Source organism: Tiliqua scincoides, chromosome 7, assembly GCF_035046505.1.
Source record: "Tiliqua scincoides isolate rTilSci1 chromosome 7, rTilSci1.hap2, whole genome shotgun sequence".
Taxonomy (NCBI): Eukaryota; Metazoa; Chordata; class Lepidosauria; order Squamata; family Scincidae; genus Tiliqua; species Tiliqua scincoides.
This window is the reverse complement of record NC_089827.1, coordinates 2028186-2056033: the sequence shown is the minus strand read 5'-3', so window position 1 is coordinate 2056033 and position 27848 is coordinate 2028186. Positions and strand designations below refer to the sequence as shown.

General features: G+C 45.1%; 1 protein-coding gene across 1 annotated transcript in view; it reads left to right on the top strand.

Moving 5' to 3' along the window:
- The window catches only part of SCUBE1 (signal peptide, CUB domain and EGF like domain containing 1), a 161104-nt gene that overhangs the window by 73737 nt on the left and 59519 nt on the right, over window positions 1–27848 (top strand). The window contains exons 6-7 of the mRNA XM_066633612.1: window positions 23843–23968; window positions 27583–27699. Of these exons, the coding sequence (XP_066489709.1) occupies window positions 23843–23968; window positions 27583–27699 (243 nt within the window). The remainder of the gene's footprint in view (window positions 1–23842; window positions 23969–27582; window positions 27700–27848) is intronic.

Here is a 27848-nt window from a genome sequence, read left to right as displayed (position 1 = left end):
CAGATCTTTCCACAAGGACATGAAGGGCACTGTTGTCTTCGATGGCTCCACATCAGACCCTTTTGACATCCGAAGCGGAGTGAAGCAGGGCTGTGTTCTTGCACCAACCTTGTTTGGGATTTTCTTCGCTGTCCTGCTGAAGCAGGCCTTTGGAACTGCAACAGAAGGCATCTATCTCCGGACCAGATCAGACGGAAAGCTCTTCAACCTCTCCAGACTGAGAGCAAAATCCAAAGTCCAGCTGAAATGTCTGCGTGACTTCCTCTTTGCCGACAATGCAGCTGTCACTACCCACTCTGCCAAAGATCTCCAGCAGCTCATGGATCGTTTTAGCAAGGCCTGCCAAGATTTTGGACTGACAATCAGCCTGAAGAAAACACAGGTCATGGTTCAGGATGTGGACTCACCTCCCTGCATTACAATCTCTGAGCATGAACTGGAGGTTGTCCATGACTTTGTGTACCTTGGCTCAACTATCTCCGACACTCATTCTCTCGATACTGAGCTAAACAAGCGCATCGGTAAAGCAGCTACCACGTTTTCCAGACTCACAAAGAGAGTCTGGTCCAACAAGAAGCTGACGGAACATACCAAGATCCAGGTCTACAGAGCTTGCATCCTGAGTACACTTCTGTACTGCAGCGAGTCATGGACTCTTCGCTCACAACAGGAGAGGAAACTGAGCGCTTTCCACATGCGCTGCCTCCGACACATCCTCGGCATCACCTGGCAGGACAAAGTTCCAAACAACACAGTCCTGGAACGTGCTGGAATCCCTAGCATGTATTCACTGCTGAAACAGAGACGCCTGCGTTGGCTTGGTCATGTCGTGAGAATGGATGATGGCCGGATCCCAAAGGATCTCCTCTATGGAGAACTCGTGCAAGGAAAGCGCCCTACAGGTAGACCACAGCTGCGATACAAGGACATCTGCAAGAGGGATCTGAAGGCCTTAGGGATGGACCTCAACAAGTGGGAAACCCTGGCCTCTGAGCGGCCCGCTTGGAGGCAGGCTGTGCAGCATGGCCTTTCCCAGTTTGAAGAGACACTTTGCCAACAGTCTGAGGCTAAGAGGCAAAGAAGGAAGGCCCATAGCCAGGGAGACAGACCAGGGACAGACTGCACTTGCTCCCGGTGTGGAAGGGATTGTCACTCCCGGATTGGCCTTTTCAGCCACACTAGACGCTGTGCCAGAACCACCTTTCAGAGCGCGATACCAGAGTCTTTCGAGACTGAAGGTTGCCAATACAATACAACATTGAACACTATCCATGCCAACAGCGCTGAAGGATTCAGAGGTCAACCCAAGGATGTGGACCTCTGCCAGTCCACAGAATCTGATTCCTTTTAACAGTGACTGTACCCAGGCACACAGGTGTGCCCAGGTCCAGCTTAACATGTGAACAGCCCTAATGAATCCTAAGAACATAAGAACAGCCCCACTGGATCAGGCCATAGGCCTATCTAGTCCAGCTTCCTGTATCTCACAGCGGCCCACCAAATGCCCCAGGGAGCACACCAGATAACAAGAGACCTCATCCTGGTGCCCTCCCTTGCATCTGGCATTCTGACATAACCCATTTCTACAATCAGGAGGTTGCACATACACATCATGGCTTGTACCCCATAATGGATTTTTCCTCCAGAAACTTGTCCAATCCCCTTTTAAAGGCGTCTAGGCTAGACGCCACCACCACATCCTGTGTCAAGGAGTTCCACAGACCAACCACACGCTGAGTAAAGAAATATTTTCTTTTGTCTGTCCTAACCCGTCCAACACTCAATTTTAGTGGATGTCCCCTGGTTCTGGTATTATGTGAGAGTGTAAAGAGCATCTCCCTATCCACTCTGTCCATCCCCTGCATAATTTTGTATGTCTCAGTCATGTCCCCCCTCAGGCGTCTCTTTTCTAGGCTGAAGAGGCCCAAACGCCGTAGCCTTTCCTCATAAGGAAGGTGCCCCAGCCCCGTAATCATCTTAGTCGCTCTCTTTTGCACCTTTTCCATTTCCACTATGTCTTTTTTGAGATGCGGCGACCAGAACTAGACACAATACTCCAGGTGTGGCCTTACCATAGATTTGTACAACGGCATTATAATACTAGCCGTTTTGTTCTCAATACCCTTCCTAATGATTCCAATCATAGAATTGGCCTTCTTCACTGCCACCGCACATTGGGTCGACACTTTCATCGACCTGTCCACCACCACCCCAAGATCTCTCTCCTGATCTGTCACAGACAGCTCAAAACCCATCAGCCTATATCTCAAGTTTTGATTTTTTGCCCCAATGTGCATGACTTTACACTTATTGACATTGAAGTGCATCTGCCATTTTGCTGCCCATTCTGCCAGTCTGGAGAGATCCTTCTGGAGCTCCTCACAATCACTTCTGGTCTTCACCACTCGGAAAAGTTTGGTGTCGTCTGCAAACTTAGCCACCTCACTGCTCAACCCTGTCTCCAGGTCATTTATGAAGAGGTTGAAAAGCACCAGTCCCAGGACAGATCATTGGGGCACACCGCTTCTCACCTCTCTCCATTGTGAAAATTGCCCATTGACACCCACTCTCTGCTTCCTGGCCTCCAACCAGTTCTCAATCCAGGAGAGGACCTGTCCTCTAATTCCCTGACTGTGTAGTTTTTTTCAGTAGCCTTTGGTGAGGGACCGTGTCAAACGCCTTCTGAAAGTCCAGATATATAATGTCCACGGGTTCTCCCGCATCCACATGCCTGTTGACCTTTTCAAAGAATTCTGTAAGGTTTGTGAGGCAAGACTTAACCTTACAGAAGCCATGCTGACTCTCCCTCAGCAAGGCCTGTTCATCTATGTGTTTTGAGATCCTATTTTTGATGAGGCATTCCACCATCTTACCCGGTATGGATGTTAGGCTGACCGGCCTATAGTTTCCTGGGTCCCCCCTCTTTCCCTTTTTAAAAATAGGCATGACATTTGCTATCCTCCAATCTTCTGGCACCGTGGCCATTTTGAGGGACAAGTTGCATACCTTAGTCAAGAGGTCTGCAACTTCATTCTTCAATTCCTTAGTAACTCTTGGGTGGATGCCATCAGGGCCCGGTGACTTATTGATCTTTAATTTATCAATGAGGTCTGAAACATCTTCTCTTTTAACCTCTATCTGACTTAACTCCTTGGTCAGGAGGGGCTGTTCGGGCAGCGGTATCTGCCCGAGGTCTTCTGCCGTGAAGACAGATGCAAAGAACTCATTTAATTTCTCTGCCATCTCTAAGTCTCCTTTTATCTCCCCTTTCCCTCCCTCACCATCCAGAGGGCCAACCGCTTCTCTGGCGGGTTTCCTGCTTCTAATCCTATCCTAAATGGGACAGGGTTCCCTTTGACTTAGATGGAAATAGTTGCCTGCTCATAGACTCTTTATCTCAGTGTGAATCTGAGATGCAGAACTTGTCCCATCACTACACCAAAGCTCTTTGCTAAGGCTGAATGGCATCGCCAGCAGCCATATATATATATATATATATATATATATATATATATATATATATATATATATATATAGGCAAAATAGAATTAACCACAGCAGTGGATGTGCATCGAAGAAAGCATGCTTTACTTGCACACCTGATACAGACAGTTGCTTGTACTGCCAGAAGAAGCTGGTGAGCAAGTTCGTGCTACGGTCAAGGCTATTGCTGATGATGGGCCAAACTAGATTTACCAGAAAGATAGCGAAAAATTTTCTTTCACTGGGCAAATAGCTTGGGGAGGGGGGAGCATTTTAATTGGAACCATACAGTCAAACTACTAAATGCACAGTGGTTGTGGGTGGGGCTTGCCACTGTGATTTTGCTTCTTCCGTATGTGTTCATGACACAAGTGTAGATCACGCGAGGAGCGCTAGGCATACATTCTAAAGAGCAGTGGAATTGTTTTGAGCACGCATTGGCTGCATTCTGTTTAGGTGATGAAACAAGGTTTCTGCAGATACAGCGTTCATGTACAAAGTAGTCAAGCAGATCAATCGAAAAAGAAAATCCATATACTGAGCTGAACAGCAGATTTACACAATACTGTTTTAAACAAGACTTTTGTAGCAGGTATTTGACAGTCATTCAGATTAGGATTATGTTCCAGTTTCAGACTTAACTTTGAACCCTGGTTTGTGTCTTCATAAACCTGACTCAACATTGTGTCAGAATAGCGGTGCTTGGGGTAATTTCAGCATATAAACCTAGTTTGAGACCTCAGGTTGGAAGTGCAATTCACTCCATACAGTTTTGCACATTCTAGCCAAGGTAATTGTGCTTAAGTAGTGATTAAGCTGGTCCTGTTGTTCCAACAGAATGTAAGCAAGCTTAAGAAAATGGTCTGTGCAGTGTAGTGTACTGATAGCGTGTACTTATTATCTCTAGCAGATAATAGCATCGGTGACAGAGGTTCTGAAAGAAAAAGTCTGCCACCTCCTGGCCGGTTGGGGGTGGAAAAAACAGAGGGAACTGCAACGATTGCTGAGTGATGGGGTCTTAATTGCACCCCTTAACTGACTGTGATGTAAAAGAGAAGGAAGACATGCAGATTTAATTCCAGAATCAAAATTCACTCCATACATATCACTCACTTTTTTTCTCTGTCTCTAAATAAATAGCTTAATCAAAGAACTTGTAGTGAAATCAATCATGTTGTCTTCTGTAGATGAGATTAAGGGCTCGATCCTGACTGCACCAGCCCAGGAGGGTTGCAAACATGCCATAAAGCACGTTTGCACTTCCTTGAGAGTTGGCTGGGCTGGTGCAGGGATTTGTGCTGGCCCACGGAGGCCTGCGTCTGGCCTCCATACCAACTTAGGAAGGGAGGGTTGTATCGGTCAAACTCGGCCAACGTAGGGATCTAGGGCGGGCAGGGAGGAGGCGGGAGGGAGGTGTTCCAGGGTGGGGGGAGGGCAGGGGAGGGCAGTGCTGGGGACGGGTGGGGAGCAGGAGGCTGTGTGCTTTGTCCTGCAGTTGGGGGGCAGTCAAGGAGGCCTCCTCAAGGTGAGGGAATGTTTGTTCCTTTAACTCAAACCTACATTGCCCTTACCTCAGTGCTGGAAAGTCAGTTAGGGTTGCATCCTCAGTCATATTTCTGTATATTCAGTATTCACCTGTATAATAGCTTGCCAGGAAGAAGTGAGAATTCTGTGCGATTCCTCTGTCGAAGAGATGGCTTCTTTGAGAGTTTACTTTTTGAGAAGAAAAAAAAAATAGACTGGCTAAAGAATTTGGATGCAGCAAAATGTTTTGGAAGCCAGTGTGTCTTGTGACAGAGGGAAGCTGTTGGATGTGGGGATCCAAACTCATGGTACATCTGTGTCATTCAGTAGTGCAAGATGAGTCAGGCAAAAGTTAAGGCACACCAGAGTTTCCTGAAAAGAGCTCAATAACCAATCAGGTTGTTTGTGCTGGGATGCACTCTGCACGCACGAAGCAAAAGGAGATAGTGAGGACTTGACGACAAACATGACAGCCATCCTGGCAAGTGCCTGCAGTGGGGCAGAGAGCCAGGGGGTTTTGTGGGTGTGGCTAGATGAGCAGGTTGCTGCAAGAGGTGCTGTGTGTCCCATGGAAGCCCAGGAACTGACCCATGCAATGCTCCCTCTGATAGGCTCATCTGCCATAGCCTCCCAGGGAGGTGTGCCTGTTTGCAGTGATGCAAAGTGTTAAATGCTGAAAGAGTGTTCCATGAGGTGCTCTTTGCCTGTCTCCTGCTGTGCCTGATGTGTTGGAGAGCAACCTTGTGGACAGATCTGCCCCCCCCTAGTCTTCGGTCCCTTCCATGGATGTTTCCGGCCAGTCATGCAAAAGGCAAGTGTCTTCCTTGGTGAGGCAAGCCCCTTGGCTGTCTTGCATCTTGTGTCTCTCTGCAGTGGGTTACCAAGACCAGGCCTTATGAAAGAGCTGGTGCAAGTCCTCTTGTGACTTTTCCCAGTTCCTCCCCTTGCAAAATAATTCTTTCCAGTGGGGGAACCCTTGCCACTGATAGATGTGGATGCTTATTTCACATGGTTGCCCTCATCCAAGGGACCTTTCTTATTTATTTATTTATTTATTTATTTATTTATTTATTTATTTAGTTAGTTAGTTAGTTAGTTAGTTAGTTAGTTAGTTAGTTAGTTAGTACTAGTTAGTTAGTTATAAAATGTTTATCCCACCTTTCCCATGCCAGAACAAATGTCCAGTGTTCCACAATAAATCTTCTGCCGCAGTCAAAAAGGTATTCCTTGGATGTGTGTTCGTAAGGAGTTTTGACTCCTGGGTGCTTCGATTCTGAGAAGTTCCCCGCATTTGACCCTTTGTTGCTTATGCAACTCTAGCTCCTGTAGGGGGTGCTGTGGCATCCTTATGTTGAGTGTGTGTTGTGTTTTTGGACATTTCCCTGTGGTTGGCAATGCTGGTTGTTGCTGTGGGGGCATCAAGGGAGGGCTGACCCACTGGTGGTCACTCACTGAACCTGTGCATGCCCCCACCCTCTGCTTGGTCCACTTTGGCTTTGGATTCGGAGATTGTCCCTCTGTGCTGCTGGCGTGTTGGTGGGTACAGAATTGGGCTGTATGTGAGATTCAAGCCAGGATCTTTCTGGTTTATAGCTCAGTCCTGTGACAATAGACTACCTTTTTATAACCTTAATATTTAGAAACTGGGCTTCTTCATATGTCATCATTGGGAAGCTCCTGGGCAAACTGTTTTGGGGAACAAACTATAGATATTTGAGAAGCCGCCCTTAAATAAAATTATGGTTTCATCTACCCTGTCCGAGTACATACCATGCTTACAGCTGTGTGGGAAGTGTCAGGGAGTTTTTGAGAGTCAATACTTTTAAAAGTTTTTCAAGGTTGTTTTTCTTTTAAAACACACACACACAAACACACACACACCCCTTACTTATAATTTTTACATGTCAAGAACTGACATTTCTGAACACAGATTCACACTTGTAGTGCTTTCCATTTTTTAATTGGAGCCTTTAAATATGAATTAAAGTAATGTTTTCAACAAGGAAGTAATTAGTGTCAGATATTCTCCCTCCCAAGAAGGAAAGTGCTTGTTTAATTTATTTTTTAATCAGAGAAATGAAAACTCTCACACAGCCAATATTTATAACTGCAATAAAGGCCTATTTATTTGTTACACTTGTACCATTCCACTTCTTCCATGGGACCGGGTGGATTACATGTGGTTCCCAGATAGTCTTCCATCCAGGCAAATTAAAGGGTCAGATCTGCTTCACTTCAGTAGTAGAATGTGTTCTGTTTCTTCAGATCATCTTGTGGAGAGTGTGTTTTAAAAGTCAAATGACTTTAAATTTGTCATATTTAGTACAAAGTTCGGATCTGGGAGATTATCTTCAGTTGTCTTGACAAGCAGGCTTACAATAATTTTCAATTTTTAATTTTGATAAGTGTGTTTTGTTTTCCTTCTCCATATATTGTTTTGTGTTTTGCAGCGCTGAGTTTTGTTGAATGAGATAAAGGTGAATGTGCTAAGGAAGGCACTCATCTGACTTCATAAGAGGTTTAAACATAGAAACGGGAACACAGGGAGTCTTGATTTAAAGAAGCCTGTTGACTTGACACTTTGGAAAGGCTTATAGCTTAACACTTGGGTGATGAATATTTCATCTCAGGGCTGACTGGGCATGCTGGTGCTATTTTGTGGTCATGCTGCTAAATCTTCCTAAGCAATGGTTTTGTTGTGGGGACTGGAGACTGAGGGGCTAAAATTTGTGTTTTAAAAAATAAACATAGCCTTTACTGTGGCAATGGTGCCTGAGCTGAAGACATTTATGTCTTTAAAACATAACAGGTTAAAAGAATAGCTCGCTACTGTTTAACCATGTTAGGTATATGAATCCATTGGGATCAGTACAGTACACCTTGAAATACCAGATCATGGGGACCAACCATCATGTCCTACTTAGCTGCTCTCTAGTGGCATCTGGCTGGGCTGTCCGCTGTTGGAAATGGAATGCTGGGCTACCTGGACCAGACTGGTGGTTCTTATGTTGTACTTTCTGTATTTCCAGGCCCCCCAATCTACCCCAAGCTACCAGCCCAATCCTATCCACTCTTTCCTGGGAGTAAGCCCCATTGACTCAAATGGGACTGACTTCTGAGTAGACATGCATAGGATTGGGCTGTAAATCACTAGTTTAGTAGGTGTCTAGAATACAATACCTTGGATCAAGTCTACATGTGTTTTGGCATTCCTTGAAGATGAAATTAACAGTATGGGATACAAGTATAAGTCTGGAGCACAGAAGAGGGGAAAAAAGAGAGAGAAATGAGAAGAAAAAAAAATTAAAAAGACCAGGCAAATTTCTTTCACCTGGTCTCTGTTTCAAAATCTTCACTAGTGACAGCCACTCCTTTGATGCCTGTGCGTTAATGGAAAAAGAAAAAGCAAATAAGAAGGATTTTGTTAAGGTGGAAGGAAAGAGACACGGTAGCACTTCTCAAAGTTAGGATGTCAGAGGGTGGTGGAGATGATAGAAGGCCTGTCACATAGGCCGTATCTGGTTTTTAGGAAAATGTGCGAAAGATGGTGTCCAATCAGGCAAATTTCAGCAAGCCCAGTGCCAGCTCTCAGCGGCATTGCCCCTCTCCACTTTGTCCCAGACTGCATTGTTTTCGATTGTCACCCAAAATCACTGAGGATTGCTGTTATCTAATTAGCCTAACTTAGTTGACATTTCTTAGTCATGCCTGAAGTGTGAGGAATTTCAGGAACTGGCTTTAGGAAATATTTTAGTTGTCTTCACTTTTCTTTCCTTCCCGGAAGAATGAGCCTATTTTGCTCTCTGCATGCCTCAAATACAGCTTGCTGGCTCCTTAGCCGATTAGATCTGCAGTAAATTACCCATTTTTTGGTGAAAGCAAATGAATACCCACCCAGAAAAATATTAGGTCTTGACAATGATGGACCTGCCATTTTTTGCAAAAGGTGAGAAAGAAACACAATTCAGTGACCTGCAACAACTTTAAATATGTCTCAAAATAAATGAACATAACTAGTAATACACCATAAAATAATAATAATAATAATAACAACTTTATTTTTACCCCGCCTTTCTCCCCGAAGGGACTCAACACATCTCCTTTCCTTCAACACAATAAAACACATCTCCTTTCCTTCAAATACACTAGTTAATATTTTACAGACCGCTGCTTCTTTGTGAGGGAAGTGACTCTTTTTTAATTATTATTTTTAGCAAATATCTTTCCAATGGCCAGGAAAGTCATCATTTTCACCTTCTCTTCCTTAAGGTGTAGCTGCTATTTCTGCCTCGTTAGCGCAAGTCCAGGCTGTGTGTGTTGTGGTACTTTCTTCTTTCACTCTTTCTTTCCATGGTTAGCCTCCTGGCAATGAAACATGCTTAAGGCATTTTTTCCTGCGTTAATAGACATTTGGTATAACTTACCTCATTAGGCTATCCTTCTGCATTTACGCTGTAGTGCACAATTGCTTTTGCCGCAAATTAAATGGCTAAAAATGTCAGTCCCGTTGGCTTCCTGTAGTAGAGGTCCTCTGTCTTAGTTGTGGGACGGTTCCCTGAGCAGTTTTGATTTTAAAAAGGTGTATAGAATAATGCCAGTGATGGATAGAGGGGGTGTTCTTTTCCCTCTCACACAACACCAGAATCAAGGGAGAACAGACAAAAGAAAATATTTCTTTACCTAGTGTGACATCAAGTCTGTGGAACTCCTTGCCGCAGGATGTGGGTGTGGCACCTGAAGGCCTAGGTGCCTTCAGAACAGGATTGGACAGATTTATGGATGAATCCATATGTGAACCATCACAGGTTACAGGCCATAATGAATATGTGCAACCTCCTGGTTTTAATGCCAGGTGCAAGGGAGTGGCAAGAGGATGCAGGTATTTTGTTGCCTTGTGTGAAGCATTTGATGGGCAACTGGGGGATACAGGAAGCTGGACTAGATGGGCCTGTGCCCTGATCCAGCACTCAGGCAGAGCATCAGGGCAGTCTGTGGAGCAGCCAGGTGTGCTCTTTGGGCCTAGAAGAGGGAAACTGGATTTTGTTATGCTCTGTGGTTCTCCCTCTCTGCATAGACACTGCACATGCGCTGTGAAGGATTGTGCTCTGTGTGTTTAGAAGTCTTTATCTTTCTCACACCTTTCCCTTTTTGCTGCCTCTAAAAATGGCTTAGCATGATGAGGCACAGTTAAAAAAATGACAACAAGGTTAGAGCAAGATTTGCATCACACTTTTCAATACCCTCTCTAGCTTGTTATTCCCTGGTTGGCAGTTTGGTAGTCAGGCTGTCCCAGTTGTTAGCACAGCATTCAAGGGCCTGGACTGGCATCTGGGGTAGCTGTGCAACAGGAGGGACAATACGAAAAATTGTTGTCTTAATAACAATAATAAAAATAATGATTATTATCTTTAGTTTTCAGAATAATGGCTGATTGGTTTCCATTGATTTGAGCAGAAAGTGTAGCTTTCAGATTGCATCTTGAAAGGTTAAAAGAATGTTGATTTGTACAGTAAGATGAATCTGTTCATATAAAAGGGTGTCAAATTAACTTCATACAGTGGGCTGAATAGCATTCATGGTACCTGATGAGAGCTGGAAGTGATGTCATAAAGCAGGAAGTGATGTCATTGAGCAGGTTATGACCAGAAATAAGCACTGTGTTCTCACTGAGTAACTCATTAGCTGCAAACGACAGAAGAGAAAATATGCAAATCCTGATCATGTTTCCAAGATAGGGAGATCCCAGTTTTCAAGGTGATTTCCCTTTGAGCAGTGACATCTCAGCAGCTGAGAGTGGTTGATGGAGGTGCTGGGAAAGCCCAAGGGCCGGGTAAAGAGCTTCGTGGGTCTCATCCAGCCTGCGGGCCGTATGTTTGACACCCTGATATGAGGAGTAATTATAGATACTATTCAAAAAGCCTAGTTGTTCTTACAAGTGAACATAATAATGAATGTTTATTGTAGTTTTAATGGGTACAGTGGAAGAAATGAAGGCTTAGTCCTATCCAACTTTCCTGTGCTGATGCAGCCGTGTCAACGGAATGTGTGCTGTATCCTGTGGTGGTGGTAGGGCAGTCACGGAGGCCTCCTCAAAGGCTGCCTCTGCACTGGAAAGTTGGATAGGATTGGGCCCTTCGACCATTATTTTCAACAGGACTTAAAGTGATTCAAGTTCTCAGCCTTGAGTCAGATTTAGGGGAAGCATTCTGTCTTCCTGTCTCTTTTTGTCGATGTAGCAATGTTAATGCTTAGTTGGATGTGTCTGCCTGGTGTAATTTGCTTTACTTGACATTATTACCTTTTCCATTCAGAAAAAGCATCACGAGACCCCAGTGAATAATGACCTGTCCTTTTTGTCTCGTTCAACTACAATGTGAACGCTGGTGGAATGACGGAGGTGGTCTCAGATCAGATACCCGTTGACCGCAGGCCAGGGTATAAAACCACCATGTGTGAAATCTGTGGAATTGGCCACCGTGGTTTGAAAAAAGTCCAGGACCCAGTGAGCATAAAGGAAGAATTATTCCTTGCTCCTATAGAGGATCCGTTTAGGTTGGGGTTGAAAGTATTGGCAGGCTGATGGAGGGAAGCCTCCACTCCAGCTGCCCACATTGAAATTAGCCTGGATAAACAGAGGCATACAGTTTCCAGGACTGCCAACTCCTTTACCTTCATTAGCACAAATATTTGCTCAGAATTTTATAAATGTGGCTTTTTCAATGTCTCCTATTGTGTTCCAGGGCAAGCACAATACGCTGTTCATGTTGAAATCAGGATACTGCTTTTTATAGACTCACGGCCCAGGTTAGGAGAAGTGTGAGCAAACGTTTCAGAAGCAGGCATTCAAAATGTACAGTTTTGTCCTCTTATGGCACAATCCTATACGTGTCTAATCATTGAGTTCAATGGGACCGAACTCCCAGGTCAATGTGTATTGCAGCATCAGTCAAAGTGTTTCCTCCTTTCACATTGGTGTTAATATATAGTAAAAGTATCAGAAATTTTCTCTCCCCCCCCCCTTCTTTTTCTTGCACATTCTCTCTTTTAAAATAAGCTGTGAAGTCCTTTGGGACGCCTAACCCAACTTCAAAAACCTGCATTCTTAAACCACTCCTTATGGCTGACGGGAAGCCCCTGGAGGTCTGAGTTGGTCTGTGGTCTTGGCAGGGCTCTTTGCTGGCCCACCAGGTCTGGTGAAAGCACAGGTAGTCCTAGGCATAAATAACTCTGATTTTAATGGAAAAGATTTATGTAGCCATAAAGCAAATGTTTCCCACTAAGCCAGTTCTAATCCATCACAAAAAGTACAATGGATCACTGTTGCAGTGGGCTCATAAAAAAAAAAAAAATTAAGATTATCCTGCCATATAAACAAAAGATGTCATTTTACATAAAGCCCTTATTGTACTCTTGGGTGTTTTTAGTGATTTTGGATGTTGCATCCTCCCTGGGAAATTTTTCTAGACTTATCAAAACTCATTTAGCATCCCTCTGAATTCCTCAAATGTTTTGCCAGAGGATGCAGTTTTCCTTCATGTTATTTATATCAATAGATCCCCCAATATATATATATATATATATATATATATATATATATATATATATATATATATATATATATATATATTGACCTAACCCTAACCAAAAGTGCATTATCGCAATACCTATAAAATGGACACCAACCTAAAACATGAATAAATTGATTGACATATAAATACAGCAGTAGCCAACAGCAAGTTGCTAAGTAGCCAGAAGCCAGTGTTGAAATGGCTACTGGGGGCATCTTCATTGCCCTAAGAACAGCTAGGCAAAACGCCCACAAGAGACCAGTTCCAAGCCTTGGTGCCACTACAGAAAAGACCAGTATCAGAAACAAGCCACAATTCCTCAGCAAACGTAAGTGGCCCCTGAAATGACCATCTCTTGTGCAGCTTTGTGGCATACAAGAGACCCCTAGTGGTTAGTATCTGGGAACAGAGCTGGAGCCAGTAGTTGTTAGCACATCTCCTGGCAGCCTGCTGGACTTTGCTGCGAGCAGCTCGGAGGACCTGCAGGTTGCGCTCACTGGGACAGGCCTTGTATGCTGCTTGAGCTCTCCTCTTTTCCTCAATGACTGGTGTCAACTCCTCAGAGTGGGCTTCAAACCAGTCTGCCGTCTTGTTGGTCTTCTTGCCAAATATGGACAAGGCGGTGTTGTAAATGGCATTCCTGAAATGTTCCCATCTGTTGGATGCGTTTGCATCGACCGGGCCTGGAAGAGATTCCTCAAGCGCTCGTGCAAATTCCTCCACTTTTCTCTGATCCTGGGTCTTGCTGGTATCAATGCGAGGTCTTCCTTCCTTTTTTGTGTGATACAGTCGCTTTGTTTGCACTTTCACTCTGCTGCACACCAGGGAGTGGTCAGTGTCGCAGGCAGCACCCTGATAGCTGTGTGTGATTTTGATGCTGGGAAGGCTGGAGCGTCTGATGAGGATCAGGTCAAGCTGGTGCCAGTGCTTTGATCTTGGGTGTCTCCAAGAGACTCTATGTTGGGGCTTCGTGTTGAAGAACCTTGTTTGGGATTTTCTTCGCTGTCCTGCTGAAACATGTTTTTGGAACTGCAACAGAAGGCATCTATCTCTGGACCAGATCAGACGGAAAGCTCTTCAACCTCTCCAGACTGAAAGCAAAGTCCAAAGTCCAGCTGAAATGTCTGCGTGACTTCCTCTTTGCCAACAATGCAGCTGTCACTACCCACTCTGCCAAAGATCTCCAGCAGCTCATGGATGTTTTAGCAAGGCCTGCCAAGATTTTGGACTGACAGTCAGCCTTAAGAAAACACAGGTCATGGTTCAGGATGTGGACTCACCTCCCTGCATTACAATCTCTGCGCATGAACTGGAGGTTGTCCATGACTTTGTGTACCTTGGCTCAGCGATCTCCGACACTCTTTCTCTTGATATCGAGCTAAACAAGCGCATCGGTAAAGCAGCTACCACGTTTCCAGATTCACGAAGAGAGTCTGGTCCAACAAGAAGCTGACGGAACATACCAAGATCAAGGTCTACAGTTCTTGCATCCTGAGTACACTTCTGCACAGCAGCGAGTCATGGACTCTTTGCTCACAACAGGAGAGGAAACTGAACGCTTTCCTCATGCGCTGCCTCCGATGCATCCTCGGCATCACCTGGCAGGACAAAGTTCAAACAACACAGTCCTGGAACGAGCTGGAATCCCTAGCATGTATGCACTGCTGAAACAGAGACGCCTGCGTTGGCTCGGTCATGTTGTGAGAATGGATGATGGCCAGATCCCAAAGGATCTCCTCTATGGAGAACTCATGCAAGGAAAGTGCTCTACAGGTAGACCACAGCTGCGATACAAGGACATCTGCAAGAGGGATCTGAAGGCCTTAGGAGTGGACCTCAACAGGTGGGAAACCCTGGCCTCTGAGCGGCCCGCTTGGAGGCAGGCTGTGCAGCATGGCCTTTCCCAGTTTGAAGAGACACTTGGCCAACAGACTGAGGCAAAGAGGCAAAGAAGGAAGGCCCATAGCCAGGGAGACAGACCAGGGACAGACTGCACTTGCTCCCAGTGTGGAAGGGATTGCCTTTTCAGCCACACTAGACGCTGTTCCAGAACCACCATTCAGAGCGTGATACCATAGTCTTTCGAGACTGAAGGTTGCCAACCCCCATAGTGGTTAGTGCTCTGATGAGATTACGGCCTCTTTCTCTCTTGTAGTCAAGGGACAGGTGTGGTTCAGAAACAAAAAAAGAGGCCTTGTAGCCCATGACCACAGCAGTCACCATAATATTGGTGGGTTGCAAAGTGCCCATTCCACGTAAATATGCTAATTCAGTCACTGTTGTTAACTAGTCAAGTACTTGTGTATGAAAACCAGCAGTATTGGCTGCTGGATTTGCTTTATCCACAGTTGGAAACAGCAGTTATACACGACACCTTGCTGCCATGTTAATCTTATATAAATTGAGTAAAACTCAATTGTTCTTACTCAGTCATTGAGTAAAACTCAATTTATAGACCATTAAAATGTTTCACTTGACACAGGACACAGTATGATTCTTTCATCTGAAAAGCTAATGAAGTAAATGCAAAAATTTCACAAAGAAAGTTCTTGGCTACCAGGAAGTTTTAATATAGATGTAAATCCTACTGATACGTTTGGGTGGGAGGTTGGAAAGTCTGCCTTTGTAACATGAAGTGCACTGTGAATTAGTTTGCCTTGTTGCCTTGTAGAAGAGGGTGAGGGAGGTGAGTGTGGTCCTTAGGAAACTACCAGTCCCCATACCCCAGTTGATCTGGTGGGCCCCAGCCGGTCTTCTTATTCCTATTCCGATTGCAACTTGTATTAACTAGTCTTGAATTTGGCATCTAACTTCCTCATTGGTAGGATGTAGGTGTTAAACGTGTGGGACGTGGTCAGAACTGGATAGGGAATTTTGTGCTGGTGACATGAAATATCATGTCAAGGATCACAAGGCATCCTTCTCCTCCACTTTTTCCCCAGTGAGACAGGCCATCCAACAAGGCTCAGCTTTGAGTGCCCTAGGCAGGGAATGCAGCATATGCAAAAGCCAGGACCTTTTCAGTGGTGGTGCCCATGCCTTCGAATTTCTTCCGAAGTTGGGCTTACTAGGTTCATTCTCATAACTTTGAGGAAAATGGTCAGAGCCTTTCTGTTTCAGAGGTGGGTGGGTGGGTGGGTAAGGGAGCAAGAGGCTGACTTGTCAGCTTGTGTTATTTGCTGTTTTTATTCCATTGATCTTAGTGTCTCTTTTGAATATTATGTACGGTTCACTTTGCTTTAAACAAATTCAGTGTGAATGGCCTTGAAGGACAGCATGCACATTTTGAAAATGGATGAAAGAATGCAGTACATGGTAGCTGTGGGGATTGAAAAGTCTACCTGCATACATGCTTAACTTGCAGCCCAGTCCTATTCTTCCCCACCCCCACTGATGCAGTGATGTCAAATGACTGCCACAGCACCCTGTGGATGGGAGGGCACTTTCAGAGGTCTCCTCAGAAGTAAGCCTCCCCAGTGCAGCAGGGTCTACTCAGACCTGCATTCGTGAATTGACCTGCATCATGGGACTGGGTCTGGGAAGGGGACTAGGATTCAGTGTCCATTGCTGCTGCCAAACCTGCCTCCTTCCCGAAACTGTTCCACCCTCCCCCTGCCCCCTTTGCCACCTGGAGGTTCATTTCTAAGGTCTTCTGGGGGGATTTCTGAGGCCCAGGAAGCCCACCCCTCCAGCCACAGATCACTGCCTGGATGCGAATGCTGGCATCTGAAGGGCCTACCCTGGGGCAGCAAATTACCAGGAACGCCCCTGGCTTGAGGAAGGAGTGCAGGGCCCTTCCCCACTGCTCACCTCCTTGCAGTCCCTCTTTTGGTGCATGTTTCTCTGAGCCAACCAGACTTCTGGTATCAGAGCTCAGCTGAGGAGAAGCTGAACGGCTCCGTTTTGGGACTCCCCCCCCCCCGCTGGGAATGGCTCCGAAGGGAGGGGCCGCTCGCCCACCTCCCTGCCAGGCTGAGTGCTCTGCCCCCTCCAGCTATGCCACCGGCCGCCACTTCTTGTTTAGCCCTTGCTTTATTTCTGCTGTCATCTGATACACCCGGGTACCTTGGAGGAAGTTCCGTTGAACTCAGCGCAGGCCTTATTTCTGGGAAGATGTGCATAAGATCTTGTATGTCTTATGATCTTGCACTGATCATCTTGCAGATGATCTTGCGCTGTCAGGCAAGGTTATGAAAACAAATCCTCTGAAGGATTTCAGGCGTTTGCTTTTGAAGGGGGCGGGAATGTTCCTTCTGGGAGGAAGGTTCTGTGCCATTCCAATGTTGCTCCTCTCTGGCACCCAACATTTTGGTCCTCTAATCTTCTTTCTCTTGGCAGAACAAATTAACACAGAAAGGGGTGTTCTTCCAAATCAGTAAACAGAGAAGGCCTAAAATAAGCACTGTTTTCTTCTTTGGCGGGATGACTGTTGTAACTGGTAATGTAACTGGAGCACAATTCCTGGTAAAATTCTGTATAAATATTTATGGATATGGGTTAGCATCAAATTAGAGTTCAAAGTCAATGCATGACTTTACTGGGATTGTGGAACCTCACGTTCAAGATCCTTTGAATCCACGCTTTTGCATTCTAGTGCATCAGATAATGTGCAAGAATAATTCCTTCAATGATGCAAGCATAGAAACAAGTACAATGATTTTGGCAGCCATTAAAAAATGACATTTTATCAGAACTGATCAGGGTGCCACATCTGAGATCGCCCATAATGTCTAGAACAGTGGTTCCCAAAGTTCTCTTCAGAAGTTTGGGAAACACAGAATCTCTGTGGGGGACCACACTCAGAATGTGTAAGGTAATTGTTTACCAAAGCACATCAGGATGCCATGAAAGAGCAGCTGGTATGCCAGGAGAAACAAATGCATTAAATAACTGGAGACTTCTATGGGCCTAAAGAACCCCTCACCTCCACGCAGAAGAGCGGGGAAAGGAGAAAGGGCTGCATGTTGTTTAAAGACAAAAGCTGAGATCTCGCTGCCTCACCTGGTGTTCCCATTACAAAGTCTAGGACAGGGCTGTCAAGCACAAGAGCAAACATTGGTTTCCTTGCCCAGGGGTAAGCCTCTGCAGCGTGGAAGGGTGTACTCAGACCTGCGCTAGCTAATTTGCTGGTGCAGGTCTGTTGGTTCTGAGAAAGGGTCTAGGATTTGGCGGCCACCACTGCTGAACCTGCCCCCCTCCCAGACCCAATCTGCCCTCCCCTGCCCCCATCGCTGCCCCATCACTGCCCTCTCCGCCCCCATTCTGCTCCCCCCACCGTGTCCCACATTCCCCACATATTACTTGCTTTGCCAGGTCCTCCTGGATCTGTTGATGTGTGTGGGAAGACTCTGCCCTGCCCGGTGGTGGTCCTGCAGCCTGCCACTGTGCACACTGTTGGAGTGTATTTCAGGACTGCTGTAAGGCAGTCACTACTGGCAGAACACACGTTCCGCTGTCGGCCAGCTCCAGTAGGTTTGGGCCATTAGAGTTCTTTCAGATCCTATGGTGTGTAATGGCTTTGGTACAAGTGCTTGATTTAAACATGTTGGGTTTTAAAAACTGTAATTGCAGCAGATGTTTCTCTGGATATTCTCTCTCCTGGCACTCTGAAGGTTCACTTGGCCTTTTTTCTTTCCGCCTCCAGGACAGGTACATGAAAAGGAAATCCTTGTATAATCAAATGTTTGTTTTACTGTCTAAAGCTTGCAAAGGGCCCTTCTCAGAGCTGATTTCTTCTTGAAGAGCTGTAATTATTCATGGGCGGGGAGGGGAGGGAGCCTTTGTCACTAATAGGCTTCTGGGTGCTTCACGAAGGAATCTTTTATGATTGCTTTCTGCACAGTTTTGTGTCCGGGAAGTAAAGGAGGAACAAAAAACCTTCCTCTGTTTTGAGCAATAAAAGGTAATTGTTCTTTCTTGAGCACATTCTGATGCTGTTTCTGATGGGTTTTAAAGGAAGATGCAGAAAGTGATGCAGGCGTTGCCATCACAACAGTTCTTTTGAATAAACATTCTGGCATTGTTATTCCAGACGCACAAGTGTGGGGGGGGGAGGAAGGGGGGGCCAAATGCAGCTTTCTTTTAAGCACGGATTGTGCCCCTTTAAAATGCACTCAAGAACTGTGTTTCTCTGAAGATGACCAGACTGGTTGGGTTCAAGCCTCTTTCCCCCTCTGCGTGTACATCACTTTATATTATAAGTAGAAAACAACCCGGGTGGGTGGTGGGACTTAAACAGACACAGTAAGTCAGGGAACAGAAGCATTCAACAGAAAGCAGCAAAAAAGAAACTTGAAAGAGTTTTGAAAACTGATGAACTTGACAAATGAAAAACTGTAAGGCAAAAGGCATTGTGGCCATGCAAAATCCATACTGTGCTGTGAGAGCAAATCTTGAGTGAACGCAGATGTGCAGATCAAGTGGATGGAGTTGTCCTGCATGTCAGGTAGTGCATCGGTTGCCGTGTTTTGTTTTGTTTTTGCTACAGGTTGTGTCTTGTTGTCTTGAAGCATTTGGTGGGTCACTGTGAGATACAGGAAGTTGGACTAGATGGACCTTCGGCTTGACCCAGCGGGGCTCTTCTTATGTTCTTAGGTGTTCCTGTTCTTAAAACCAACTCTAAATGGAGGCTGTCACAGCAAAAATTAAAAATGTAATTTTTTCCAAAAAATTCTAGACGGGGGGGTTTATTTACTAGCCCCCCCCTTGTTCTAGCCCTACTTCTGGTTCACTTCCTGGGTAAGTCAGTACACTGGTGGGTGGGTTTGACTGCAGGTGTGTGGTTGGCTGCAGGAATTGGCCAACTCCTACTTAGCAGGCGTTCCTTCATGATTTGAATCCATGATGGTGGTCTAGGCTCCAGGATGCCTGGGGGGCAAGGCTGGTACTGCCCCCCCCGATTCTCTCTGCCTGTCCTCTAGTGCAGGGGTCTTCAGATGCGGCCCGCAGCCAGCCTCTTTCCGGCCCGCAGCCAACCTCTTGTCCCCTGAAAGCCTCTGGCCCGCTCAACTGAACATGACCAAAACCGTGCTCTGATTGTGTCTGGAGGGTGTTCTGAGGGCCAGAGAGGTTGAATGAATGAGCTCATCAGTTCATTTATTCACTCATCTAAGTTCCATCTCTATTTATTTTTTACATTTAAATTTTTTTTCCAGCCCTCCATGCATGCCAGATATTTGATGTGGCCCTCTAGCCAAAAAGTGTGGCGACCCCTGCTCTAGTGGGTTGATTGAGTACTGCCACTGCCACCAGTATGGTGGATTCATGGGTTGACATGGTCAGGATGCGCATGGGCTCATGCCTGACCTCCGATGCCATCCTGGTTTGAAATCGCTGTTTGCCCAAGTGCAGACCAGAAAATGGGAGGGAACCTGTGCTTGAAAGGAGTGGGGAGGGCAGGAGCCCATAGCATAGTCCTCTGGAATGCCCAAAATCTGATGGAATGGCCACATGGCGCATGCATTGGAGGTGGGGCAAATGGTCCACATCACCAAAAATGCTAGTGTCTCTCTGACAGGCAGCACTTGAAGAATATTTAGTACACATCCAGGGCTGATCCATATATGGCCTAGCAAGGCACCTACTCCCTGCATATATATATATGCTTGGTGTCAGATGTTTTAAGAGTACAGTATTTATCTGGTATAGATGTCAGATTTCAGAAAGAAGTGTTCTTTCGATTCTTCTCCTGCCTTGAAACTAAACACTTCAGACTTGCTTTGGTTGACTCCATCAATGTCTCATTCACATCCACCTGGGCTTCTGAGAATGAGGAGGAGGTTCTCATGGGCAGGATGACCCTATGTGTGCCTTGTATAGAGTAAGACATTGGTCCATCTCAGTCAGTAAGGTCTATACCAAGTGGTACGAGCTCCCCAGGGTTCTAGACGTCTGTTTTTCCTAGCCTTCCGTAGAGATGAACCTGGAACATTCTGCCTGTAAAGCAGGTGCTTGACCACTTAGCCTAAGAACCCATCCCCAATGATAATAAGTGTGTAAAATAATGAGTGGATGAAGTGTGGTCTGAAATTTGAGTTACCTGAATGAAGACTGTCTGAAGCTAAGCAGGAGCAGCCCACTTGATGCCTGGAAGAGAGTGATTGGAAGTCACTAATATTCTGACATGAGCCTCGGTGAAAAAGAGGAGTTGCTGTTGCATGCTGCAGTGAGAGTACTGGAATGTTGGAATGCTGGGAATTTTTTTTAACTTTTTCAAGATGTTTGGAAGCTTGGGGAGCCCTGCAGAGGGGTCCCCAGGCTCTCTGGAATCCCGAGGAGGCTGCCACTGACCGTAGGTAAGTGGAAGCCCCCTCCTTGTCCCTGACAGCAGTATGATCCTGGGGGCGTGTTGCTACCTTCCCCACCCCTTAAGGGGCCAGTGTCAGGTCTTCTCAGGCTGGTGGGTCACTGCCCACCAATTTGAGAACCCTGTACTAATCAATTTGTGTAGTCATTGTCAGTACTCGACTAAGGGGTGGGGAACAACTGCCATGTGCTCAGTTAGGGCTACCGGTGTTCAGCTGAGCCTGTATCGTGGCTGAACTGACTACTCTTGTTCTCCAGACCCCACTGTGGGTACACAGCTTAAGTGTAAATCATTTACAGTGCAAATCTGTGCAAGGAGTAAGTTCCATTGGGTTCAATGGGACTTACTCCCAAAAAAGCATATATAGGTTTGCAGCCCAATAGTCTTGCATATTAACAGCCCAATCCTATCCACACTTTCCTGGGAGTAAGCCCCATTAACTCTAATGGAACTGACTTCTGAGTACACATGCATGGGATTGGGCTGTGAGTCATGTTGCACCTTAGAGATGAAGACGTTTGTTGAATGATGAGATTTCCGAGCTGGATCCCCCTCCATTGGATGTATTAACTGGTATCCTAATTTGAAAACTATATGTACAGGTAGGTATGAAGGGAAAGACTTGCAAATGAGTATTTGTGTGTATATATTGTTTGCTGGCAATGATCTGTGGTATTAGAACTGGGGTGCTGCAGACAGGCTTCCTAGTACTGGGAGGTTTAACAGTCCTAACAAATATAGTAGCATCATTAACTAGCATTATACCTCCTTTAAAACCTGGATCAAGAAGTTTTACATCAGTGTGACTGGCTGTAACAAAATTATTTTAAATTGCTGTATTTAAAAAATGTTTTTAAAAAAGGAAATATTGCGGATTTTTCTATCATTTTGAAAAAGAAAATATGACCAATTTACTATGAGAAAAAGTCTTCAAAAAGTTGGGAGGGAGAGTCCTGATTTCTCTCTGCTCAATACCCAAGTTTCTGGACTTTTACAATCTTAGCTCTGCCTGTTGACAACTGGGCTCTATCCTGGTCATCTGTGTGTGTGTGTGTGTGTGTGTGTGTGTGTGTGTGTGTGTGTGAGAGAGAGAGAGAGAGAGAGAGAGAGAGATCTAGTTTGTATTGTGAAATATAACCGGCAGATGTTATTCATGTTATACATTCAGTTTTGGTGGGGGGGGGGGGGGGGGGCTCTGTAGGCTGAGATGAATGAGCCCTAAGCATGTTAATCCCATCTCCAAGTCAAAATTTCTTTTAAAAAAGACTATAAATAATCGCTCCCAGTCAGCAGTCCCTGGAAAACGTAGCCTCACAAGGAAATTCATACAGTGTTTGGACAGCTGTTATGGTGTGCAAAAAGGTGGCTCACTTTTTTTAACTAATTAGTGATAGCTCAGTTCTAGTTTCCTAGTTGAAGATGTTTTCTCAATGACCCTATAGGGAATACAGTACAATTCTGCTTACTATACTTTTTCTTGGCTGGCTTTTCAAGTTTGAATGGATTTGAGCTGTTTTTATCAATCCTACCTGCCCCTCAGGTCATCAGAAGAGGCCCTCCTGACTGTGTCACCACCAGCAGAGGTGAGGGGGATGGTGGTCAGAAATAGAACATTCTTGTGATGGTGCCTCTTTTGTGGCATTCTCTCCCCCTGGAATTAAGATCGGCTCCCTCTCTGGAGACCTTTCAGCAGGGCCTCGAGACTTCAAGAAGGCATTTAACTGCTGACGTGATAAGTTAGCACTTTTAACGAATGTAATTTTAATAGTTTTGCATGATCCATTGGAATTGCTTCATAGTTATGTTTTCATGTTTTAGTATTGTTTTAATCTTTCATTTTGTATCGTGTCTTTATGCTGTAAGCCACCTTGAGTACCACCAATGTGTGAGAGAAAGACAGGGAAGAAATTCTTTAAATAAATAAATAAAATAAAATAAACTTTTAAGATTGGTATTGATTTTGTTTTAGATTAAGTTTTACTGGTTGTAAACTTCCTTTTGGAGGGTGTAGGGTGGAAATGAGAGAAATAGTAGAAATGAAAAAGGTAATGCATACTTCGTAGAACATATTTCTTACATGCACCAACTGAGACTATTAGTGGTTGAGGGAGGATAGACCACACTTGTTTATGATGACAGGCTGGAAATGCATTTGCAAGTTGCAGTGTTGCAAGGGGCAGGAGGTCTGACTCAGTTGGTAGAGCTGCGCCTTGTATGCCTGAAGATCTGAGGCTGCCAGTTCGAAACAACCGGAAGTACCCGAGAACTCATGACACGCTGATTTACTGATGAGCTGACCCGCGGTGGCACACAGGAGCTGCCGTCAAGTGGAGCGTGGGAGGCGAAGGGCCAGAGAGAGGCCAGACCGGGAAGGAATCCAACCGGAAGTTCTATGAAAGACGAGAACTATTCAATTGTAAAAATCCCTACAGGGGTTTAGAACAGCCTGCCTATGTAAACCGCCTTGGATTAAAGTCTGAGGAGAAATCTGACAACCAAAGAAAGGCGGTCTATAAATACCTGTATAAATAAATAAATAAATAGTGACCAGCCTAGGAAACAGAAGTTTGAGTTTTGTAACTGGCTCCAAGAAGGATCTAGGAAGCAAGCAGTGGTGATGTCTGCTTTTTTGGGGAGAGCCGACCCTGCTATTCAGAGTAGTGCTCTGTTCAGGAGCTCACATGGTCCCCTGTGTTCGTCATATGTTTTTGCAAGGAAACATCTATCACAAGCCTTCAGGGCCCTCTTCTCACAGGGAAATGGGTTCTATAATATCTGCCCCTGAAATGATCTGCTTGAGAGCAGTGAAAAGCCTCAGGCATGAAACAGTTTCCAACCTAGCCGGGCGCTATTTGCTATCTGATGTGGATGACGACATGAACCTTTATGACTGCTTAGAGTTATTCATCTGGATTCTGTTCTTAGCTCTTGTGCCTTTTCTCTCTCTTTCTTTTTTCTCCAGAGGGTATGAACTGTATGAACAAAGATCATGGGTGCGCACATATCTGCCGGGAGACACCCAAAGGTGGGGTTGCCTGTGAATGTAGGCCTGGCTTTGAACTTGCCAAAAACCAGAAGGACTGCAAATGTAGGTAGATGCAGACTCATTCTCAATGCCCAACATGTCTTATTTTCTACATTGCTTTTTTTCCCACCTAAAAACTAAAAAATCCACTTGGTTTGGTTGACCTGAGGTTTTTGGGTCAACTACACATTTCTGAATAGATGATTGGAGAAATTTGACTCTGCAAGTTAATCTTGGCTTTGCTCTTGGATAAAACAGAAATGGGAGGAGGTGGTTAGGTTATGATTTTGAGATGGCTTTTAATAGAATTGGAATGGGTGGACTCCTCTAGAATCTGCAGAATAGACTGCCCAACCCTTCCCCTTTTTGAGTGTTCACAAGTCAAGCACTTCAGTTTCTTGCAGAATTTCCAGACCTTGCAATATGTTTAATCCAAACAGTTAACTGTCTCTTTCTAGGCCCTAGTCCAGTGGTTCCCAAACTTACCAGGGTTACTTACCTCCATAGCCTCTTCTTCCTGACTCAGCCTGTAGTGCATCTTGGATCTCGTGAAATCCTGGGAAATCTAAGAAGGTGGCAGCCAAATTTCTGAAAAACTCATGAGATCCAAGATGGTGGCACCGAAATCTTGCTAGATCTCACAAGATCCAAGATAGCAGTGCCCAAGTCTTGCAAGATTTTGCAAGATCGAAGATGGCAATGCTTGGGAGAGGTGGTAGGAGGGGCAGCCAGGGACATCCCGCAGTGCACAGTGAGTGCACAGTGGCTCCCTAAAGTGCCATAGGGCACAGTTTGGGAACCACTGCCCTAGTCAGTTGTCACCAATGCAGTCACTTGTAGGAATATGGTCCCAATCCTCGCAGTTCTCTCTTTCAATGCATTCAGGATTGGGGTGACATAATGGGAGCAATAGTTCTGATGCCTAACCTTAACTCACCAACATGGAGGAAGTTGGACTGCTGTCCTTGCACCCGATATCTCCACAGGGACTTAACACCTTGTCCCATGTTTAGTCTCCATGGCAATCCATTCCTCAGTGTTGGAGAAGCCTGGAAGGAAAAGGCTGTCTCAAGATGGAAGCTTCCAGCTCAAGAAGTGCAATCGCACAGTTGCCCAGTCAGTTGACAATTCCAGCATCCCTTTCACAAGGTCCAATCCTGTCACAAGAAGGGGTGAAGGTGTAGAGTGTTAGAGAATGTTTAGCTGTTGTGGGGTGAAATGTCAAAGAGGAATGAACCCAGCTCATAACCTGTTTCCTTGAGAGATGCAAATCAGTGGAACAGAAGAATAAGAGAAGGAAAAGAGCCGTGACTAACACCCCTACCTCCTTCAGTCTGAGGCATGAAGCCATGTGAGCTCTGGCAGGCAGCAGGACATCCAATCCCTACAATGCAAGCTGAAGTCCAAGCTTGTGCTTTCACATAATGCCATTGGTGACAGCAGCACACAATACGATTTTGTAAACCAAGCAAAAGCCAACTTTTGGGGGATGTCTAAACTAAAAACCTACACTGGTTTTATACCAGTTCAGCTGTCACGATTTCAATCCTGGGAATTGCTGTTTGGTAAAGCTATTAAAAATTCTGTACCATGAATTCCTAGCCTTCCCCTGCCTAAAGCATATTAATACCCAGGGATTGTTGAGAACAGCAAATGATTGTTAAAGCAATGTAACCAATGATGTACGAGATTATACTCTTACAATTTGATTATATCCTTTTATCCCCTTTTTTTATTATTATAAATTATTATACCCTTTTTATTTGATTATACCCTTATAATCGTAGATTATACCCTTACAATTTGTAGTGTTGAAACAAAGTAATAAATACAGGTGGGGCTTTGGTATTCACAAGGATCCGTTCCTTGACACCCCCCCCTCCCCCGCACAGATACCAAAACTGCGGATTAGCAAATCCATGGTTTTTGGCCCCTTCAACCCTCTAAAGGGGACTGAAAGCCTACAGAGACTGTGCACATCCGCCTGCGGTCTCTGAGGGCTTCAGAATGCCTCCTAGAGGCAAAAGGTGTGACTTCCAGTTTTTGTTCAAAAAGCAGAAGTCACATTCTTTGCCTCTAGGAGGCATTCTGAAGCTCTCAGAGGTCCACAGGCAGATGCACGTGGCCTCTGCAGGCTTCCGGAAAGCCCTCGGGAGGCAACCGGAGCAGAGCTTTGTAGGGTTCAGGTTGAGCTAAATCTGGCTTAACACAGATCCAGGGGACCTGCATTGAACCAGATCTTTGGATGAAATCCGAGGATAAGTAGGCTCAACTTGTATGTTTAAAAAGGACGTAGGTTATTTGCCCTGTAAATGCAACTTTAAAATTTGACAATCTTGTTCTTGGCAGTGCCCTGCGGCAAGGAAGGAATGGCACACATAATCCACCACTCAATGCCATGCACCACTGCACTTGCACCAAAAGCTGTGCAGAAAAGGGCAATCCAGCCCTCTCCTTCCTCACAATGCTCTGGCCCATACAACGCTTTTCAACAAAACAGGAAGTGTTCCGAGTGTGTTGTGCGCTTCCTGTTTTCTTTAAAGGGACTGTGAGTGGAAGAAGCAAGAAGAGTAGATGGGTACGTGGATTGCTGCCTTTTGTGCTGTTTTCTTTAGGCGTGGACAACTGTAACAGTCTGTTCCGCTGCCCCCCTTATCTTGCCTCTTCCTTGTGCAGTCCCTTTAAACAAAGCGGAAAATGCGTGTTATGTTTAAAGGGATCACGTGAAGGAGTGCGTTGAGTGGGAAGGGAAGCCGATCGCTACCTTCCAATCCGCTTTCCTTTTGCTTTTAGAGAGCTGACTGGAAGATAGGGATCCACCTGATCAGTGAGGGTCGGTCTGCAGCAGGTGGCGGACAGGATGAAGCCTGTTTGCTGCTCCCCCGCCACACAGGGCAAGCCGCTTCATCCCCTTCATGGATGAGTTGGCCATGTAAAGCATCATCAGAATCAGCAAATTATGCCACCAAATAAATGCCGAATCTGTGTAGCTGTGTCTTTGCAGCATGTGTTAGCTATGCTGTAATGAGAGAGAGAGAGAGGTAGAATCCTGTTTTCACACATGCCTAGCAATGGGGAAAACTGTTGCAAGAATGTCTCTTGTTTTACAGAAAAACTGTGTTATATTTTCAACTTCGGCCACAATCCTAACCAGGTCAACTCAGAAGTATGTCCTATTTTGTTCAATGGGACTTACTCTCAGGAAAGTGTGGTTAGGATTGCAGCCTAATTCACTCAGTCCCCCTTGCAAAAGCGTTCTAGTATTTCTGCTTTAAGAGTTAATTATAAACTTGAGAATTTGTCACGAGTGCCTTTGGTTATTTTGCACCAGCTTAGCTGGTCAAAAATAATGGCCAAAATACTGTAGCTGTCTTGATAATAAGCTACTTCATACAATAACAGCAGCTTTTAAGAGTATGGAAGCCATCACAGTTCCTAAATAAGAATTTAGGAATTCATACATACTATTTTTGGAAGCATTTTTGGAACTTGGGGTCCTGCAAAAAGTGTTTCCAGTTGGGCCCGCAGCTCCTAAGACCTTGTGGTGATGATCAGTTTCCTTGTTTTACTTTTTTAAAAAGTCATTTATGTGCATGAAAGCCCTCAAAAACTAATTGATTTCATTGTTGTTTTATTTATGCATATGTATATACACATATTTTTTGGGGAATAACTAGTAACCTGTAACTATGGAAACGGAGGCTGCCAACACACCTGTGATGACACTGATACGGGCCCTGTTTGTGGTTGTCATCAGAAGTACGCCCTACACTCAGATGGTCGAACGTGTATTGGTAAGTACCTCTCTTAAGCCGTGAAGAGTATAGAATTTGTCAGTATCTCTTTAAAAGAGTATACGATCAGCTTGTGAACTTCATAAATAAGTTTGGGTTTGCAAAGATCCCAGAAGTTAGCAATTACAAATTGCAGTACACCTGTTGTT